This window comes from Labeo rohita, chromosome 20 (assembly GCF_022985175.1).
Source record: "Labeo rohita strain BAU-BD-2019 chromosome 20, IGBB_LRoh.1.0, whole genome shotgun sequence".
In the NCBI taxonomy this organism is placed as follows: Eukaryota; Metazoa; Chordata; class Actinopteri; order Cypriniformes; family Cyprinidae; genus Labeo; species Labeo rohita.
The window spans coordinates 117,337-139,541 of NC_066888.1; the positions used below are offsets into that span (position 1 = coordinate 117,337).

Consider the following 22,205-nt stretch of genomic DNA (forward strand, 5'->3'; position numbering starts at 1 on the left):
TTTAAAAACATTTTAAAAATCCTAATGTTTCCAAACTTTTGAGAAGAACTGTACGGCCTGGTAAGAGGTGATGACTTAATAGAAAAAGTCAGAATTACCCAAATTTTGAAAACTGATGTTCTGGGGCCAGTTGCATAAACTTAGCCTCAATGTTAAGACAGTGTCTTAACTATTAGTCTGACTAACTAGCAGTTAACCAAAGGATAATCATTATTATTTTTTGGATTCAGCTTAGAATAATTTACATTTTTCTGTAACTGTTTTTAAATAAATTATTACCAGTCTTAAAGAAAAAATAGCTGACTAACTTTTTAAGACTAGTCTAAACCTTTTATGCAACTGGCCCCTGATCTAGAATAATTCTAAAAAGTTTTTATTTAAAAATTGCACATCCATTTGTGGTTATTTGTGATCTTTCTCTTTCAGAAACCCGCCAATATCCTGGTCATGGGGGAGGGCCCAGAGCGAGGAAGAGTCAAAATTGGTAAAATGCCATATTGACTACATTGGATTGCATAGTCTAGATTTCCTCAGTTGAAAATGTTTTTATTAGAGTTGCAAATTATCAGGGAAGAAAATGAGATATTATGTGATCCTGCTGAACCTTTTTTCGGTTAACTCATTTTCTTTTTAGATGATATTGTCAAGGTTTACAGAGCTTAGGTGGCTATAGGGTCAGTCTGGACAAATGTGAAGCCATTGTCTTACATAAGACACTATTCTGGGTGATGATTGTTCAGGGCTGTGGGCACTATTTTTAATGGCCTGTGGAATTTGTTATTGTGTTTGGCTACACTGTGACTTTCAATGTTATCTTGACTCACTTGAGTATTGGAGCCACATCACATAAGCAGCACAACTAATTATTTAATCTGTCACGGGTTATGACACTTGAGACAAAACATGCTCAACAATTTCCACTGCATTTTGAAAACAGTAAAATTTACACTTTTATATTGATCAAATGCAGGGTTGCCATGTCTGCACAACAAAATCAGCACAATATCTATAATAATAAGAAAAAAAAACTATGAAAACATATATTTAAAAATTGCATCAAATTTGCTCGAAAAACCAATTCTGGGGGGTCAAAACTTTCTTCCTGGGGATTCCACCGTGGTTGAAATTGCATTTTGGGGGGTGGTGGAAAGTTTCGCTTCAACCCACAGACTAAAAACAACCTATAAAAGTTTCCAATTCAACAGGAAAAAAAACGCGGACTTGGCAACACTGAATGTTCTCAAAGCAAATATTATATTGTATATTCATGACAAACAAAATGCATAGCTCACCTAAAGCGGAAATGATCTGCAAACGTACAAGTCCCTGTGATCAGAGTGGGGTATTTATGTGTTTATATGTTTGTGTCTCTTAGCTGATATGGGTTTTGCCCGACTATTTAACTCTCCACTGAAGCCTTTGGCTGATCTGGACCCAGTGGTCGTCACATTCTGGTACCGAGCACCCGAACTACTGCTCGGTGCAAGACACTACACCAAAGCAATCGGTAAGTTGTGTGTTGTGTGCACTTCAGGCTGTCTGTCTGTATTCTTTGTTATCTATACTAAATATTCTTTGACTTTTTAGATATTTGGGCAATAGGCTGTATCTTTGCGGAGCTGTTGACGTCAGAACCAATCTTCCATTGTCGACAAGAGGACATAAAGACCAGCAATCCTTTCCATCACGACCAGTTAGATCGCATATTCAGCGTCATGGGCTTTCCAGCAGGTGACTGACCCTTAACTTATCATATGGCCACCTTTACTCGGCCTCAGTGTAGTATTCTTCTCTCATGACTGTTTTGTATTACTTATATTAGACTGATCAGTTTAAATGAATCTATTTTAGAATGACTAGGCAATTTCTGGTTGTTGCTTTGGAAAAATACATTTATTATATTTTTACAGTTTATGGTAAATTACAACCTGTTGTTGTGTGTGCTAACAGGAAGACCTGAGATCTATGTTTTGTTTTGTTTTGTTTTGTTTTTTCAGATTAGGAACAAGCAGTTTAAATTTATTTTTCTCTTAGTGATGTCCTTGACTTGCCTCTCTTCATTCATTTGTCCTTGTGTGGGTCCTCTTCCCACATGTATTTGAGTTGCAAATATTACTTGCATATATTAGTGTTACTGTTTTGAGATTTTTGTTTTAACTTAAGTGTTAAATGTGAAGCTGTTTGTGCAGTGATAAAAAAGTTGTCTTTGATTTATTGAATGAATTAATGAATGAATGACGTTTTGCGGGTTTATCTGGAATAGATTATACCACAATAATAGACCAGCAGAAAAATAAAATTGCAGCAGACACACGATAGCAGATTTTTCTGCCCATTAAAAAGTACTGATATTTAATAAACATAGCTCAGGCACCAAAGCAACATTTTAAGTTTTACTTGTGCATATTTAGGAGCAGATTTACTTAACAGGGTAAATTAGCATGCGAGCGTAATCCCATAAATGTGACGATGGGACAGGCTGTTCTGACAATGAACAAATTAAACAATACAGACACAGATCAACCACAATGACTAATGCAATCTACCAATATACCAGCACAAATTAGAAAAGAGATGCAAATAAGCAGCGCCGATGGTAATCAGGTGTGTGTCATCTACTAAAAACACAGGCGCAGTATGAGTTAAGACATGTTTTTAGGGTGTTATATATTGCACAAATACAAGTAAACTGACTACCACACCTTAGTAGATCACAGATAATTATAAGCAGTTATGCACTACTCTGTTGATTTGTTCTGAATGAGGCATGCCTTACAGGCTGTGTTCTATTTCTGTCATCAAATTAACTTGTTTCCTCTAGGATTAATGCTTAGAAATGTGTTTGAGGTGTTTTCAACCACCTTGTGCTATAATAAGTACACACACATGCTGTAGACTGTACAATAAAGAGTTATCAATAAATGCAGACGCTTAAGTACAGTTTAACAAATGCACATAATAGTACCAAATAATTGTATTAAATACATAATTTTCAAAAGTACATAGTAGTAAGAGACACTTAACAAGTGAGTTTGTTATTGTTAGTCCGTATTTTGACTCGTAGCCTTGTTAAATGTCACTGTGCACTATTATATTATGTTTATGTGTAATTCCTAGATAAAGACTGGGAAGATATCCGGAAAATGCCAGAATATCCTACTCTACAGAAAGATTTCAGAAGAACCACGTGAGTGCGATGCTCTGTTTCCAGAGTAATACCAAATTTATCCTCAGCAGCGAAAACAAGTGTTGATTTTATGTCATGATTTATATTCATTTATGTGAGTGTATAACTGAATTTTCTCGCTGTAAATCTTTCTAGACAGTACACAGAAGAACAGCAAGTCACTACTTCAGTTCAGTTCTGTACTGTTTGAACACAACTAACTTAGTATATGTATTAGGGTACAACGGGGCTAAAGGCACACCCTACGAAAAGATGTGCTTTTCACTGCGCCCAAAGCCTATGATTGCAGAAAAATATATGTTTGTATTGAACATTTATGGAGCAACAAATTTTATGTGAAAATAAATCATACAAGTTATTTTGTTTAAAAATCTTATAAATGAGGTGGCAAGGGGGGACTTCTACCGCACACACGGGTGGCACACTGTATTGATACAAATACTTTAGCTAAAATAATGTTTTTTTTTAATAATGTCTAAATTAATATTTGTTCAAAACAATCACTTTAGCAAAGTTTGTACTGTTTTCTGCTTATTATGATAAATAAAATAATGAATTTTTGTTCAGTGAATATACTGTCACTAAAATATGTTAATATAAAACATATATTTTAAAATACAGCAACAAAATCATTTTAAAATAAGATTCTGAAAGCATTGAAGGAGATCCTACAGTAATTGAATATAGATTTACAGTAGTAACAACATATATGATTAATATCATGTTTTTAAATATTATGGTTTCATTCTCATTCTTAGATTATCTCTAAGATGGACACCCAACATTATTAAGAGGAAAATAATATCAAAGACGCCTTTAGCCCTGTTGCACCCTATATTTTGTGCAAAGATGTAAATGTGCATATATAGTGATTCTTTGAATGTGTTTTACAGATATGCCAACAGCAGTCTTATCAAATACATGGAGAAACATAAAGTCAAGCCAGACAGCAAAGTGTTTCTACTGGTGAGTCTATTGTGAACTTGTTTCAAATTGTATCAGCTGTATCAATTGTATTGTTTCAACTTATATAAATGGGTTACGGTTCTGTGAAGACATTTTAGACACACTTTATGCTTCATGAAAACATCTTTTAAGATTACTTACAGGAATCATTTGCTTCAGTGTTGCAATAAGAAATTGCTTTCCTCTTGCAAATATTACAGTAATTCAGTAAGATTTTTGTAGGAGTCATTCTTGGATTACATGAAGATATATATGTAATTTTGTTGTTATCCTGAACTTGGTTTCCTTAACATTAACTAGTTAATTAATTATTCAGGAAAGCCCACCAACTCCACTATGCGAATTTCCTCATCTTTCCCCACAGTAATTAATATAATGTAATCTAGCTCCAGAAATTGCTGACTATGGACCCAACCAAAAGAATCACTTCTGAGCAGGCACTGCAGGACCCATATTTCCTGGAGGACCCCTTACCTACATCTGAGTAAGACTCGCTCCACATGTGCACTCATTTAGATGCATGCTGAGTAATCTCAGACGAGATAACTAAAAGTATGTGGACACCCAAACACCACACCCTTATCTGCTTGTTCAACCTGTAGTTTCAAAACAATTAGCTTTGAGAAGTTGCATTTTTCCATTCAAGGTCATTAGAAAGCTCAGGCACTAGCACTGTGATGGGGTCTGGCTTTCATTCTGTGTTCGTCTTTGGTTTAGTGCTGCAGACTTAATGGTTCATTTTTATGGATCTCACTTTGTGCACATTCATGCTGTAAGAGAAAAAATACCTAATTCTCCAGAGTGTCATTCTGTGCTGTTGCAATAAGATTTGCCTGCACTGGAACTTAGCCAAACCCTTTAATTAGAAATGGGTGTCTGGTTGCTTTTCCCTATGTAGTGTAGCATGCCACAAATATTTCCTGTTTTTCCTCTTTCAAACAGCTTTTATAGCAGCTTAAACATGAACCATGGCCATTCACCTGTTATTTATTTACCAAATTTCCATGAATAACAGTTGCAGTTCCTGTAAAAACTACTTAATTTTTTTCTTTGTGTGCATGTGTGTGTTTCAGTGTATTTGCAGGATGTCAGATTCCCTACCCCAAACGAGAGTTTCTAAGTGAGGATGAACCAGAGGAGAAAACAGAGAAGGTAACAATGCCTGATTTAGAAATTTAAGCTTTTCACACACTGCATCCAGTTCTAAATTTTTTGTCATATGTGATCTTTAGCACTGACTTTCCGTACTGTAATTTTGTAAAGAATGAAATCAGATCCTTTTGTTTTGACAGTGTAGTCGGTATCCTATCTGCAACGGTTGCTATAGTTTGACTTAAGCGTCAAAGCAACAACGAGAAACATATGAGAAGCAGATTAGAAATGTTTAAATCTCTCATATCTGTCATATAACATCCTATTGTGATAAAACATGATTGTGTTTACATGTGCTCTGCAAGAACCATTCATTCATCATTCAATACATAGTGAATGTCACATATGAACATAAATGTTTTTTTTTTTTTAAATTTGCTGGCCATACTCATGAGAAAGCTAACTCTTTGGATCTATCTCTGTCTCTAGGGATTCTATCCAATAATACTGACATTGTTGTTTATCTGATCATATGCCCGTTATGTTTAGTGTTATATATCCATGTAAACCCTCCACTCTTCAGCCTGTTTTGTTCTGTTCCCATCTTATTACCTCATCCACAGCTCTGGACTTTACAGAAGTTTATATAGCCATCTCATTTTTGAGTTTTACTTCTGTGTTTATACAGATATTCTTGACTCTGTTGCTCCATATAAAGTCAAGGAATATTAAGTTTATTCAGAACCCTGGCTTAAGAATCAAACTTGCATCCTTAGGCAGGAATGCAGGAAGGCTGAATGGAAATTAAATAAAAAATAGTTACAGGTCTCTTTTCAAGTTTTGAGGGAGAGTTTGACAGAGAGCAGTGCAGGCTTCAAAATCATTTCACACCTAGAGTTCTGTTATGAACCATAAATAGATTACTCAATTCGTCTGGAGGGTCAGGTTTAAAAGCCTCCTCAGATGTTCCTGAAATAAATTTTGGACAGATTAATGGGATTATATTTAATTAAACACTCACTTTTTTGTTTTCTTTATTTCATGGAACTAGAACTCAAGGCACAGTGCAGATTTTTTTTCTTCTCTTTTAAAGGGGTCATCAGATGCAAAGTTCACTTTTACATGTGGTTTGAACATTAATGTGTGTTGGCAGTGTATGTACAAATCTACCCTATAATGATACAAATCTATGCAGTGGTTTGTAATTAATCTGTAAAAATAATATTCCTTTTTTCAAATTGAGCCATTGTCAGATGCCTGTCGGTGTTGCATCACACCCACAGAGGCTGCTCCCACGATAGTTGATTGACATGAGCGTTTTACCTCAGACCCGCCCTAAATCAGCTGTAACAGTCCGACCTCCATTGTTTCGATGCCGGAGCAGGGATGTAAGTTAGACAAGAATATCTCTGATTGAGCGATTGAGGTGTTGTGTTGCTGGATGTAATAATGAACATAGTGGTCGTCATTTACTCCCGAAATCTGAGCCGCTGAAGATGCAGTAGATTACGTTTGTTTGTGAAGGGAATGCGCCTCCCGATCTACATATATCCGTCTATGTTCATGCGAATCATTCGTGATCCAGCTTCACTTACAGCAGAAGTGAGTATAAGGGTTTTTTATGAATCTTTGTGATCACTTTTCCTAATTACGTGCTAGTTAGCAAGTTTAGCGGCTAAACACGGCTAAATGCGGCTAAAGTAAACAGGCTCGTCACTCCACAGAGAGAACAGAGGGGCGGGGCAAGCAGAGCTCATTAACATTTAAAGCAACCTTGACCAAAACAGGATGATTTTTGCAGAGCTGATTTTGGCAAGGTAAAAAGGTGGTGTTTACACTACCATTGAGAAATTTTAACCAAAGCATGTTATAGACTTTTCATTAAGACCCTAAAGAATCATATCAACTTGTGGAAAATGGGCATCCGATGACCCCTTTAAGGAACAGATTACTGTTCTGCACATATTACTTGTGGGGTTCCTCAGGGTTCTGTTTTAGGAGTTATGTTATTTTCTTTGTACATGCTTCCTTTGGCCTGACATTGTTTTCTTTTTATCTAAATTTATTTATTTTTATTTATTTATTTTTTTTTTATTTGGTACATGGTATTTACTAGTTCTTAAAATTTTTATGCTGACAGTAGACTAGTAGATAATTGTTTCTAATTCACATTTGTCTTGTAGAAGGTTAAAAATTGGATGTCACATGATCTTCTCCATTTAAAAGGGGGGGAAAGACTAAGATTATGGGCCACATTTTAACAACTTAGGGCTTGTCCGCTAGTTTAGCTTTTGCTAGCGGCATAAGGCGCATGGTCCAAAAGGGTTGTACCTATTCTCTTATTGAGTCATGGCTGTGTTTTGGGCGTAATGTGCAATAAACCCATCAGGGTCTCATCTCCCATTCCCTTTAAGAGCCAGTTGCACTTCACTGTTTGCACGGCGGATAATCTTTTATATTGTAATCCTTTCATTTTTATTATTTGGCATGTTTGTGTGCTGCTTCGCGTCCCTGTGTCTGTAATAAGCAGAGTATACGTGCGTTGCACACCTGCCTATAGGTACATATTACTAACGCACCCTTTAAATACATAAAAAAAAAAATACTGCACCATTGACTTTAGACCACTTTTTAATTGGTCAATGGAGCAAACGTTTTTAGGTGCCTTAAAATAACAACATGCCAACAATGCGCCTGAACACACCTAGTTTTCCAACCAGCACGCCCATGGGTGAACAGATGGGTGCATTTGCTGTTTAAACAACGTGGTGCCGGATGTGAAAATGATAACTGTGTTGGGCTGAAACTAGCAAAAAACACTTGCATCGCTCCTGGTGTTGCATTACGCCAGGTGTATGATAGGCCCCTAAGACTTTTAGTTCTGTTGGAAGTTGTATGGATGTAGCCATTAAATTAGGTCTGTGCCTTATTTGAATGAACAAGTATTTGTGGGTTGTTTTATGTGGTCACAATTAAAGTTTAAAGGTGAATGTCCAAGGCTATGGAAATAAGCCACATGATCTGCCACTACTATTACCTCTTCATTTAAAAAATAGTTTTCTTTTCTTTTATTTTGCGGTGATGAGTTTTTAATGTAGTTTGTCTAATGTTTTTGTTGTTATATTATTTTGAGGCTGATTGTTCAGCATTGCTCTAAATGTAGTTGGAAAGTGCTTTATAAAAAATGTTAAAGGAGTCCACTTCCAAAACAAAGATTCACAGATAATGTACTCACCCTCTTGTCATTTAAGATGTTCATGTCTTTCTTTCTTCAGTCAAACAGAAATCGTTTTTTGAGGAAATAATTTCAGGATTTTTCTCCATATAATGGACTGATATGGTGCCCCAATTTTGAACTTCCAAAATGCAGTTTAAATGTGGTTTCCAACAATCCCAAATGTGGTTGTAAACGATCCCAGCCAAGAAATAAGGGTCTTATCTAGCGCAACGATCGGTTATTTTCATAAAAATAATCATTTTTATACTTTTTAATGTCAAACACTCGTCTTGTCTTACTCTGCCTGGTTCCGGTTCATGACAGTTAGTGTATGTCGAAAAACTCCCGTCTCATGTTCTCCCTCAACTTCAAAATCATCCTATATCGCAGTTTTTTTTTAAGGGTGTTTGATCTTCTTTGCATGCTCACTTTGCAAAGACTGTGTCGGTACTTCTGCAGCGATGTAGGATGATTTAGAAATGATTTTTGAAGTTGAGGGAGAAAATACGATTGGAGTTTTTCGACATACCCTAACTGTCTTGAGACAGAATACACAGAGTTTAGGCAGAGCAAGACAAGGTGAGCGTTTGAGGTTTAAAAGTATTTAAATTGAGTTTTTAAAATGAAAACTACCAATCGTTTCGGTAGATAAGACCCTTCTTCCTCGTTTACAACCGCATTTGGGATTGTTTGAAGCCACATTTAAACTGCATTTTGGAAGTTCAGTATTGGGGCACCATATCAGTCCATTATATGGAGAAAAATGCTGAAATATTTTCCTCAAAAAACATAATTTCTTTATGACTGAAGAAAGAAAAACATGAACCTCTTGGACGACAAGGGGTTGAGTACATTTTATGTGAATCTCTGTTTTGGAAGTGGACTTCTCCTTTAATGAGTGAATACGTGAAATCTGATCTCACTGTTCAAACTGAAAGAGATTTTCAGAAATTTGATTTCAAACCACATTTAAATATGGTGTAGATAATGGGTGGGCTATATTTACTTTCCAGGCTGCCGACCACTGAACTAGTTTGAATCGCATGTGCCAAAAAAAAACATAATTTTGCTGCCATTTTACAGCCATATGCAGTTAGTTAATACAGTAGGTTATAGAAAGTATGAGGTGTTTTGATGCTCACTTTTTGTTGTCTGAAATTATTGGTCTAAACACTGCAAAGGTCATTGTGACCTTGAGCAAGGCACTTTGGTGCTCCAGGGAGATTGTCCCTGTAAAATGTGTACTGCAAACTACTTTAGATAAAAGCATCTGCTAAAATGGCTGCTTTCTTATAGTCTCCACTGCTAATTTCTAATGTTACTCATTCCAGTGGAACTAAGAGGGAATCTGAGTGTAGGTGTAGGAAAGAGAGAGCAGAGCAAGAGCTCAGATAGCAGTGTTGTCAAGCTGTGCACTTGGGCAGTGAAGGATGAAATGTATCCAAGCAAAAGGCAAACAAATGCAAACAAACAAACACACAGCATAAAATAACCATCTCACGTCTGCAACGCTGGAGTGAGCCAATATTTACTTTTACATTTAGTGGCTTTGGCCACACCATATAATGTTCATGCAACTGCTGCTTTTCTGGGTAGCCCAATGTCAGGATGGCTGTGAGTGTATTTGAGGAAGTAAACCTTGCAGACATATTCGAACCACGCATCAGTACAAAGACCAGCAGACCCGGATTAGGTTCCTACCACACAAAGGCCCTGATTTACAAAAGGTTTGCGTGTACAAAAAGCATGCACACTTGACAGCACACACAAAAAGCTGATCTAATAACACTAGTCTGCTTAAGATTGCGTCTTTTATTCTCTTGTGTCATATACTGTGGTTTTACTTGATAATTTTGGGACATTTGTAATTTGGGACATTTCGTACAAAAAACATAAGACACTGGCATTGCACTCAGTGCATTAATGTTACTATGAAATATTTTAATGTGAGCTATTGTTTTGTTCAAAATTATATTTATGTACGAAAAAAAAAAATCATAACTAAGCTTTGACAGTCTCAAACCACTGCCCAGCATGTCAACAGACATCTTAGCTGTATAGGCTTAGACATTCCTAGCCTATACAGGACTCTTGGATATTTTACAGCAACTTATTCAGTTAAATTTCAGAGCCAAAAACATGCCTTTTTTTAATTAGTGGTTGATTGATATAGATCTGGTGACTGTGTCTTAAAGATGTATGATGTATATGACATCACACTATTTAATTTAACAATAGTAAATAACACATGCACAACAATCCTGTCAATTCAATTTATATTTATTTTATAGAATATTTACTAAAATAAATTAATAAAAAAAAGAATTATAAATATAAAATATAGCTGCAAGCAGCAATTGCGGGGCCAAGCACAAAAGAGGCAGAATGAGGAGTTAAGCACGGCAAGGAGCAGCAGACCGACTACAACAGTGAGTAACTTAAGCCATTTTAGGATAATATCAGTTGAAATGGCTGAAAAATCATAAATACAACCAATCGTAATAAAATTTAATGGCTTATCACTTTTGACCAACAGGTGGTGCTGTTTTCAAATTGATGTGACGTGTTCTGTGTGAAATGACAATGACACACACAAAGTTTGCCGTCATTATGTCAAAGCTTTGCAGAGATACAGCCTCAGATGTAGTTTGGCATCTTTCCAGCAAATTTGTTGATGCGCTAAACGAGAACGGTTTCGTATATCGACACGAAATTCATAACTTTTTGCCAGCATAGTCTGAAGATGATCTGAGTCAAATTTGGTGAAGATCGGACTAACAGTCTGGGAGGAGTTCGAAAAAGTAGGTTTTGTACATTAATCAAAATGGCGGACAGGAAGTTTGGCCAATTTCGGCATAATGGGTATCAATGTTCTCGACTTGGCCCAAGGAATCTATTGGCATCAGTTTCATTCCAATAGGCTAATGTAAACAGAAGTTATTAGCATTTTTGTAAATTTCATTATTAATGTTTAGTGAAGGGCATATTACTTCTGACCCATAGGTGGCACTGTTACCAAATTGATGTGGCTTGGTCAGAGTGTGGTGACAATAGCACATATAAAATTTGGTGTCAATATGTCAAAGCTTTGCAGAGATACAGACTCGGATGCAATTTGGCATCTTTCCAGTAAATTCGTTGATGCGCTAAACGAAAACGGTTTCGTGTATCGACACAAAATCCATAACTTTTGGTCAGCATGGTCTGAAGATGATCTGAGTCAAATTTGGTGAAAATTGGACTAACGGTCTAGGAGGAGTTAGAAAAAGTAGGTTTTCAACATGAATCAAAATGGCGGACAGGAAGTTCAGCCAAAATTGGCAAAATTGGTATCGGTGTTCTCAGCATGACCGAAGGAATCTATCAAAATCAGTTTCATTTCAATAGGCTAATGTACGCAAAAGTTATTAGCATTTTTTGAAATTTCGTTATAACTTTTGACCACAAGGTGGCGCTGGCCCCAAAATTTTTATGTACATTCCGGGCATGGTGCCGAACATTTTTGTAATTAATGTCGAAACGATACGCTAATCCGTTCTCAAGATACAGCATTTTAAAGCTAAATTAAAAATGGCCGACACCCAAAATGGCTGACATGGGAAAATTGGATATGGTTAGACTCGGCATGATTCACCGAATCTAAAGAGACTGGTTTCATGATTTTTGGCCCAACTATTCAGAAGTTATAAGCAAAAAGACCCATTTTTCATATCTCCTGACCACTAGGTGGCACTGTGCTGAAACACTGCAGGTAATCTCAGGTCATGCTTGTTATAAAACACACCAAGTTTGGCCTCAATATGACAAACCGTTGCGGAGATATAGCCTTACAACCATTTTTGCGTGCTTTTCGTAGAATTTATTCGCGCATCATTCGAAAACGTTTTGACTAATCAACTTGAATTCCATAACTTTTTGCCAGCATGGTCTGAAGATGATCTGAGCCAATTTTGGTGAAAATCAGACAAACCGTCTAGGACGAGTTCGAAAAAGTAGGTTTTACAAATAAAAATTTATAGAAAAAAAACTAAACCTTACAATTTTTGAATTTTGGACTTCATTCGACTCGGCATGAGCCAAGGATTCAGAGGAAAAAAGAATTTTGATTCTGTGCCTTACGGTTCAAAAGTTATTAGCATGAAATTATTGAAAGTTTGGACAGGTGGTGGCGCTAGAGAGTTTGAGTTAGAGACTCCAAACTTGCTATGGTTAATGTTGGGACTGTCCTCTATCAGTGTGCAAAATTATACAACTTTCCCGCAAGCGGTTCTATGGGCTGCCATAGACTTGCGGCGGAAGAGGAAGAAGAAGAAGAAGAAGAAGAAGAAGCGGAATAATAATAACGCCAACGGATACAATAGGTGCCACCGCACCTCTGGTGCTTGGCCCCTAATAAGTATTTCAGTAAAAGGTGCAGATTTATTCTTTAGTTTCCTATTCTTGATTCTGTAATTATAGTATAGAGCATTTCACAAATAAAGAAATCTTTTCTTTCTTCTCATGGACAGACTGTCATGCACAGAGCATGTGTTTTTATGCAGGCTATACTGTATTCTCTAAAACGCTAGCAGAACTCAAAATATTGAAGTAATCATTGGTAAAACTTTAGATTTATATTGTTGTCTATACAAGCTTGTTAAATGCAATGAAATTAACTCTTACGTTCTTTGCTGGCCTAGTGCACCCAATGTGAAAGAAAGAAAGCTCAAAAAAGTTCATGTAAATTTCAAGAGACAAGTGACATCCAAATTGTCCAAACAGAAGAACTTACCAGACAATGCCGATTTAAAAAAAATAAATAAATAAATAAAAAATGCCAAAATTGGTCAACATTTCATCAGGTGTGCAATACAAGCAAAAATGTATTTTTTTTTATTTTATTTTTTTTATTATTATTATTATTTTTTTTTTTTACTTTTACTTTTACTTTTGAAAAGGAAACATTTGAATTTAGATTTTTTTTTTTTTTGCACAGTCATGTATAATGCATTTAAGCTAATTTATAGAAATAAACAAATCTTTTATTTTTACTTATTTAATTATTATTCTAAATAAAATGGGAAGTCTCTTTTTAGTTGACAGAAGCATGCATATTTTCTTTTTAAAGACCTCTGTTTCATACATTCCTGTTGTCATGTTTTGTTTTTTTCCTGGCACACAAGACCTTTTTATCGACTCTCTCTATATATTACGTAGTTATTCCTGATGTTATTTAAGAGATCCTGAGACAAAACCAGTTTTCTCTCTTCATATATACTAGCACAGGACAAGCGTTGATAGTGAAACTTGACAGTAACTAAAGGTAAAGAGCTAAATGGACGGGTAGTTCTTCAACAAAGAGGATGCACTTGTTTTTCTATCAAGACCTGAATATAAAGTGAAGTTTAATTGAGTTTTGCATAATCCATTATATTCAGCAGTATATTGTACACAGTGAAATAAAGCTGTTATCTATGAATACTTGTGTGCTCTGTCACTGTATTCTTCTTGTTTAAAGTGGCCAAAAAATCAGAGGTAGCATTTAAAGCGCAGTGATGTTGTTGTGTCGTCTTTAGAATCAGACGCAGCAGCACCAGCAGACGGCTGCACAGACGCAGACACAAACACAGACACAGCAGGCTCCAACCCAGCAGAGCTCAGCGCAGACAAACGGCACATCGGGCACTGCAGGGGCCAACACGGGCCCCTCCATGCAGCATGGACAGGAACAGGGGCCACCAAACAAAAAACCTCGCACCTCAGGAACCAGTGTTCTTCAAACAGACTACCAGGTAAGAGAAGCATCTCAAGGGGGGGGCTGAGGGGCAGAGATCTGAATTCTCCATTCAAGAGTTTGAACTTCCAGAATGTAGTTTAAATGCGGCTTCAAAGGGCTCTAAACGATCCTAGACAAAAAATAAGGGTCCTATCTAGCAAAACGATCAGCCATTTTTCTGGCTGGGATCGTTTAGAGCACTAGAAGCTGTGTTGAAACTGTATTTTGGAAGTTCAAACTCACAGGCACCATAGAAGTCCACTATATGAGAAGAAAGACATGAACATCTTGGACTGTGAGTACATTATCTGTAAATTTTTGTTCTGGAAGTGAACTACGCCTTTAATAACAGTGTTGGGATTCTTAAAGGGACAGTCAGCCTGTTTATACTACATGCCTTATTATGCATGAGCATATTTTAGGACCCTTTAACACACTAACTATTAATAAGCAGCAAATTAGCTGTATTTTGAGAGAGGGTAAACTCCATGTTGCAGTGCCAAACATGCCACATGAGAAACAATGCAGTGTTAGAATTTTGCAGCTGAATGCTTAGAAACAGACACCTAACAGACACTTGAACAGTGTGAGCCTCATATCACAAGCTTTGTTATGATCAGATTTTCATCTTCAAGCTATCCTAGCAAAAGCTTTACTTTTCACCAAAATGGTAACTCGGTGCAGTTGAAATGGTCCATTTCAACATTTTTGCATTCCCCATTAAGTCCCATGCAAAGCTACTAAAAATTCTTTCCAGCAAAGATCCGAATAAACAAATGTCCTAAAATAGCTTAGACTATTTTAAGAGTCCACATGTTGTACTGTTACAAGAAGACCTTGTGAACCAGTTGGAATTACCTGAATTGCATTGCTTCCTCATAAAATGTGGTTTTGCTTTCATCAAAATAGCAATCAGAGATTACTACCATCTGATTAAGTTTGCCATGGTATATGGTAATACAGGTTTAAAGGGGTACATTATAATTAAAACTTACAACAACAGTTCAGTATCCTAACAAACAGAATAGCCACACACACTACTCTCTCAGACGCCCTGCTGAAAGCACTGAACATGTGCCCTTGCACAACCTAGTGTCCAACCAGTGCTAATACAAATATAATGGGTACGTACAAGGATACCATTTGGTGTAAAAATTTTGAAAACTTGGAAAGTCTAAATCTGTACTAATCCTTCATAATGCAAGCAGGAAAAAATAAGTGGATTTAGGGTCTAGATATTATAGATATTCATACTGGGGATGAATTTCATACCCGACATTGAGAATGAATTCTGTACCCAACACACAATTCTCTACCTGACATTTTTCAATAGTCTTCAGCAGTGAACCAATGCCACCTTTAGCCATACCACTGTATTTTCCAGAAACAAAAGTAACTTAATTTGTGTTTTACTTTTCATTTTAATACAGTGCTCCAGATGTAGGCTATTTAATGGAGCTGTTAAAACTCTGTTGATTTATAGCTGTTTTAATGAGCTGCAGAGATGCACAAGGCATTTATATTCCTCATCCATTTTAGTTTATTCACGTCATGATTGTGATTTTTATTATGATTTGATCCAAGAAAAAAAAAAATGGAAACAGATACAGGCTCATACCATTTTATTTTTAGGGTTAACTTTAATTAAATTGTAAGAATGCTTCATAATATTATTTCTGATAATGAGGTAAACCACTGCCTATTCAGCATTTTTAGAATGCAGTTTTTTTTTAATAAATAAAACATTGCAATTGCCAAATAAAATAACCATCAGATCAAGATGCGTAATCAAGTAAAATATTTGAAAAAAATCACAAACATAAATCTGTAAGCACAATCAGACACGTTGCAATAGACCAACTCTTGCTGTGCGTCCAGAAATAAGAGTCATTTGATACACATAAAATGTGTAAATGAAATAAAACAGTGAACATAATTTGATATATTGACCTGCAGTCCGCCTGTGCCAACTGACCCTTCACAAACAGCCAAAACCGCCATTCTGTCTGACAAATAAATCAGACAGGAGAGTAGATTAACTTCGGTGGACTTAAACTTGAAAAAAGTATGTGTATTGACGTCTTTCCGTGGTTAAAATAAAATATGTTCTGATGTTCACTCATGTTTTTTGTGCTTTAAGTGAAGAATTAAAGAATAAAAGGCGATCGGTTCACGTGTCATTGATCTAAAAAGGCAAAATACTGATCTGTCTCGACACATTAAAGAGCCACAAAACTGTATTTATTGTTTGAATTTCTTTAAAAAATAACGACATTTTAAAGCTGAAACCTTGTTTCATACCAGAAGTAACCTGCTCTGTCTTGTCTTTTGGCATGTTGTCCGTTTCCTCTTTGCTCCACAGTGTATTTTTCACTGCGTGTAGTGTGAGAGCGGCATTGTTTGTCAGACATAGCAACACTAACTAAGGAGGGTGGGTTTTTGCAAATATTTACAATGAAATATCTGAGTTACGTTTTCAAATATGTAACGCATGTTACTTTGTTTTCCCATTTATTCACTGACAGCTTTCCTGTCTCCATGTTGAGAGAAATTGTGAGTTAGTGCAGAGGCACTTCTTTTAGCCTGAGGCTTATTAATGTCACTTTTGGTGTGAAAGGGCCATTAAAGTTGCCAGAAATATAACTTTTGGGTTTTTTTGTTAGCAAAAAACAAATAAGCACACTTAGCCCAGGTGATAAAAAGTAACACAAAAGTGCTTTAAGTATTACTTTCCATAAACTGAGTCAGTGTTTCCCAACCTTTTTTCAGCCATGGCACAGTTTTGATAAGTAAAAAATAAAAAAGCACACCAAAGCACAAAAATATATATATATTTTTTTTTTCAAATGATTAAACAATGCATAGTCAGAGTTGATATTTTAGATTTATATGTGATCAGACAATTGCACTTGCCATTTTCTGAAAATCATGCTCAAATGGAGTTAAAGGGGTTTTTGACGAGCGAATGATGGAAATCTGTGTTTTGTCCGTCGTTAGAACAGTTGCATCTGAGGCAGTAAATTAATCACATTACAGTTTCATTAATTTAAAGGTTATAAAGTTTATTGCTATATGGTTTTTCTTGTTGTTTAATACGTTTGACCAAAATCTCATGACATATATAAGATGAACCTCTATGTGCAGGATATTTAAAATGTACAAAAGTATATTGGCTACTAGACGGCAAATATTAAGACTCTTCTCTGCTCTTCAAACACACAAAAACATTAGCCTTTATAGACAGTGTTTCTTGAGTAAAGAAAATGCTGTACTTATTCAAACATCAGTTCTTGATTAACCCTTGCATTACAAAGAAGTAGATGTCTGTCTTCCAATTGGGTGCCACGGCACTTCATTCTGAATGGAACCAGGGTGGAGTTATGAGTTTTGAATAGAGATTGGTCATTTTTCACGACACACTAGTGTTCCCCGGCACAGTGGTTGGGAAACACTGAACTAAGTAACATTAGTACCTTTTTATTAGTTACTTTTAACTGTCTCTAACACTGACAACAAATAAGTGAGACCCATAATAGTTAGCTTTCAACTAAGTATTACAAAAAACTTCATGTCAAATCATGCTAAATGCTTCATTATTTCAATAATTCAACTTTCTCCTTTTCTTCATTCCAGCACTCCAGTTCGCGGCTTGGTTACCAGAGCAATGTCCAAGGCTCCACTCAGTCGCAAAGCACTATGGGATACTCGTCCTCATCTCAGCACTCTCATCAGTCTCATCGATACTGAGACTTAAAAACATAAGCACTTAAAAGAAATATTAACCACAAGCATAAAATGAGGCAAGTCAGTGTTGTCATTCAAATAAATTGCTGGGTCTGTCCCATAATATTGCCCCAATATAAACATAAAACCCAAGTTTATTCATTTTGTAAAGCTGCCTGCCATCCTACAATCCTCAGCAGATGCTACTCCAACCAAAGCACAACTTTCAATCCCTTTCTTTCGATCAGAGCTCCTCTAAAGAACCAGAGCCATAACCGTCAATCAAATTTGGATTTTTTCTCAATATCTCGACAGTGTTTCAATATATTAAATATAAAATATATTCACCAGGTCCAGCACCAACCGTACCCAATGATCTGCTGAATTTTTAGCATCTTTAATGCTTACTCGTTGTTATTTTACCACCGTTAGACCAAAACAGTCAGACATATGCTATTTGGGTCAGAACTAATGATAGAAGTGACGTGAGGCTTGTTACAGTGGTTCATTAATAAAGCTGGTGTCCCACTGGCCGACTCCAAAAAATGTGCATTTCATCAGGGGAATCATAGCTTCCAAATCTCACCCTCTTCCAGTGTTCAAGTGACAAGTAATCTTGTCTGTCCTCACTGCTGCATGATGTGATGCACAGTCATGAGAAAAAGGATTGTGAACCAGTGAGATCTGGCAGTAGCGCCGTAAAAATAGAAACCTAGCGATCAGTGCAATGTCCAGTCGCGTTTGTGGCTGGTAAAGGAATAATTTCACCTTGTGAATGAGTATGATGGTGTATCTGTCCTTTCGGGACTGATACGTTCATGCGCCTGCAACTGAATATTGACTAGTGGGACACCAGACGAATACATAGTCAGTAACACGATCCAAACTTCCGCAATACAGATTGCAGTTATTGCGGTTATTTTATTTTTTTTTACCTTACCACCCGTGAATGTTAGCTTATCATCTCAAGGCTTTCTGAGATTTCCCCTGTATGACAACCCTGAAACAAATCAAACAGAGACATCTACGGTATATAAGCAATTGTACATAGGAACCGAAATCCCCTTTTATCTTTCTCCTCTTCTTTCTCCCAGTAAAGGGAGCTGCCTGCATGTACGGACAGTCAAGCAGAGACTGGATTTATGTAACATATGTGTGCATATTTTAAAGACTGAACAAAGAGCATTTCTCATAGCTATCGTGCACCACTGCATTAATACACACATTTTCTTTTGTTGTGTAAGAGAACTTTTTTTTTTTTTTTGTAAAATATACACTCACACAATACACTTTTCATCCCTTTTTTGAGTTAGTTACAATAACAACCAATAAAAATAACATCAGCTATAAAAGAACATGGACATTGTTTACTCTTTCTCTTTTTTTGCAGAAGAACATGTTTTAGGATTTTGGTCAGGACTAAAATCCCTAAATCTGCGTGTGCGTGCGTGTGTGCGTGTACGGATATACTTGCATGTGTGTGATTATCCGGGGCAGCTAGCAGTTGAACTGCTTCTGTGACTGTTATTTCTGGTCTCCTCTTTGTGTTTTATATGCTTTTATAATCTGTTTATTGTTGGTTATTGTTTTGAAGTGCAGTTATTTCTCTGTGTTATTTGAGCTTGGTTTGTGGACTGGAAGTGAGAGTGTTTTCAGGGCGCTGAATCAAACAAGGACAACTGATTCGCTCCTCTGACAAAAAGTCGGATATCTCATCGGGCACAGCTGGAGATTTCAGCTGTCTGTATTACAGGTCCTTCCGAGCCGTGTTTGAAACACTGAAGCTTTGTGCAACTAATCAGACAACTTGGTGGAATATACAAGCTCAAATGGGATTCTAGGGAAGTCTTGAAACAGAGTCTTTCAACATTTCTTGCATTAAGCTTTGTAAAAGTGAGTCGGTTTGAAAGACTGAAGGATAATGTTACATGAAAGTGTATTGCAGTCGCCCAGCATGAATTGTTGAGACTGACAGTTGATTTAAACCAAAATGTTTGCAGAACAAGTGTAGCTAATGGTCAGTTACTGCCATCATACTCCTGGGTTTCTCTTCTGTCCCTTCTTAACATTCCTTGGTTTTCTGTAATGTACTTTGTATTTCTGGTAAAAGCAATCAACAAAAACAAATGTGATTTCACTATTTTTCCACCCCCTGTTTTGGGTTTCTTCACACATCAAAGGGAGGTGTACAATTGGGTCAAAAAAATTGAGACCACAATCCTTTTTAAGCCTAAATAATATACTATATAATACTATAGAATAATAATATACTATAAAATACTATAGAAACAAAGATTTATGATTAAACATTAGCTTGTGACATACAAAGCATAAATATTTCAGACTCTTCACCCTCTGTGTCAATAATAAAATGTAACCAGATTTGTCATTTTAGTCTGTTTCAGTCACAAAAGTCTGTTGTTTTTTTTCTTCTTCTTCTTCTTCTTTTCTTTTTGTAACATTTTCAATCAGATCACATGGGCAGCTTGTTGCATGGCAGAAGAAATTTGTGTACTTATTTTTTAAATGTAAATTGTTATGCTAATTATATAATATATGACAACATTTTTTTATTAAAAAATGAGCATTTTAAATAGTGTTCTCAGATTTTTGGACACTGCTGTACAGGTTTATTGAATTTTCTGATGTTTGTAAGTCTTAAACTAGGATACACAGGGGGTGGATTTTTGTGGAACGTTACCAGCCACCATTGACTGAAATAATGATGGAATAACATTCTTTTCATATTATGTTGTTTATTTCATCGAAATAAGAGGAACTGTTGTACAATGTAGTTGGTGCATATCATTTTGCTGTAATATCTTTAGTTTAACAGTGTTTCAACTTCTCTCCTGTTTTATTCAGTTTTCCCCCAATTTTGAGCAGAATCAACTGAGAATGCAAATAACAAAATAAATAATGACAAACATTTTGTTTCTGTAGATTGTGACATTTACATGTGAATTTGCAGTGCTTTGGCATCATAAGAAGGTCATGGGAATGATAAAATAGGATTTTTAATTTAACCAGCCACTGTAATTTCAGCTGCATGTAAGCACTTAACCAGACCCTAGTTCTAAACCGAACTATTTGTCACTATATTGCCATGTAAACTAATATAAAACAAGAAACAGGCTGAAAGTACAGTTAAGAAATTACAAATCTTAAAAGGCCAAACAATTGTTTTGTATGAGAAAAAAAAAAAAAACCCTGAGGTTCATCATCATCCCCATGTAGCACACTAACCCCGCACACATTCAAACATAAACACCTGAAGAACAGTTACATCAGCTCTGATGGGAAATGCCATTGGTCCTCATGAGTCTCATGACTGATTGGGGCATCATTTCTTTTTGAAGTTCAAAGGAGGAAAAATTTCCACCCATTAAAACCTTCATATTTTACTTAAAGCTACAGCTTCAAATGACTTAGAATCAAGCACAAGGAATTTGTAATAGATTTATAGTGCATTTTGGAAATTATTTATTTGGGGAAAAAATATTATTGTATCCTCCTGTTACTAGTGAGATTTGGTTAAGTTAAGGATGGGGTGAGGTTGAATGCTAAAAATCCATAAAAAAAATATAAATTTTCCTAATTTCCAGAGCTGATAAAGAACAATGTAATACATAATCATTATGTCTTTCTTTAGAAATAAACTAGGGCTGGCAAATGATTAATCGCGATTCATCGCATACATAATAAAATACATAAATTTGAGTTTGCTTAATATATGTGTGTGTACTGTGTGTAATTATTAAGTATATATAAATACAAGCACATTCATGTATATATTTAAGAGAAATATGTTATTTATGTTCAAAATATTTTTATCTATAATATAAATTCTATAAAAATTAATGCATAATAAATGCATATACTTGTAAATAATTCTTAAATATATACATGAATGTGCTTGTATTTATATATCTCATAATAATTACACACAGTACACACACATATATTAGGCAAACTCAAAACTTTTATTTTCCAGTCCTAAAATAAACATAACTGTTGACTAATTTTAGCCAGCACTTTTATCAAGATATTTTATGAAACTTGTCTGTGGACAACAGTGAATTTAAAGTGACAGCAAAACACCTTTTCTTTGTCATTAAAAACTCCGAGACAGTCCTGGATACATTGGGAAATCTGCCCAACCTAATTACACTCTGTTTGGCTCCCACTATGCATAGGACAAAAACTTTCATACTGTACATGGACGCTATAAAAACCTGCTTTACCAGCCTAGTCTCATTTCCTGG

General features: G+C 35.8%; 1 protein-coding gene across 1 annotated transcript in view; it reads left to right on the forward strand.

Moving 5' to 3' along the window:
* cdk19 (cyclin-dependent kinase 19) overlaps positions 1-19,295 on the forward strand; it is a 44,406-nt gene extending 25,111 nt beyond the window's left edge. The window contains exons 5-13 of the mRNA XM_051137915.1: positions 427-484; positions 1,376-1,507; positions 1,588-1,731; positions 3,118-3,187; positions 4,081-4,153; positions 4,540-4,637; positions 5,227-5,305; positions 14,018-14,233; positions 17,851-19,295. Of these exons, the coding sequence (XP_050993872.1) occupies positions 427-484; positions 1,376-1,507; positions 1,588-1,731; positions 3,118-3,187; positions 4,081-4,153; positions 4,540-4,637; positions 5,227-5,305; positions 14,018-14,233; positions 17,851-17,964 (984 nt within the window). The 3' untranslated portion in view covers positions 17,965-19,295. The remainder of the gene's footprint in view (positions 1-426; positions 485-1,375; positions 1,508-1,587; positions 1,732-3,117; positions 3,188-4,080; positions 4,154-4,539; positions 4,638-5,226; positions 5,306-14,017; positions 14,234-17,850) is intronic.
* Positions 19,296-22,205: the final 2,910 nt, after the last annotated feature.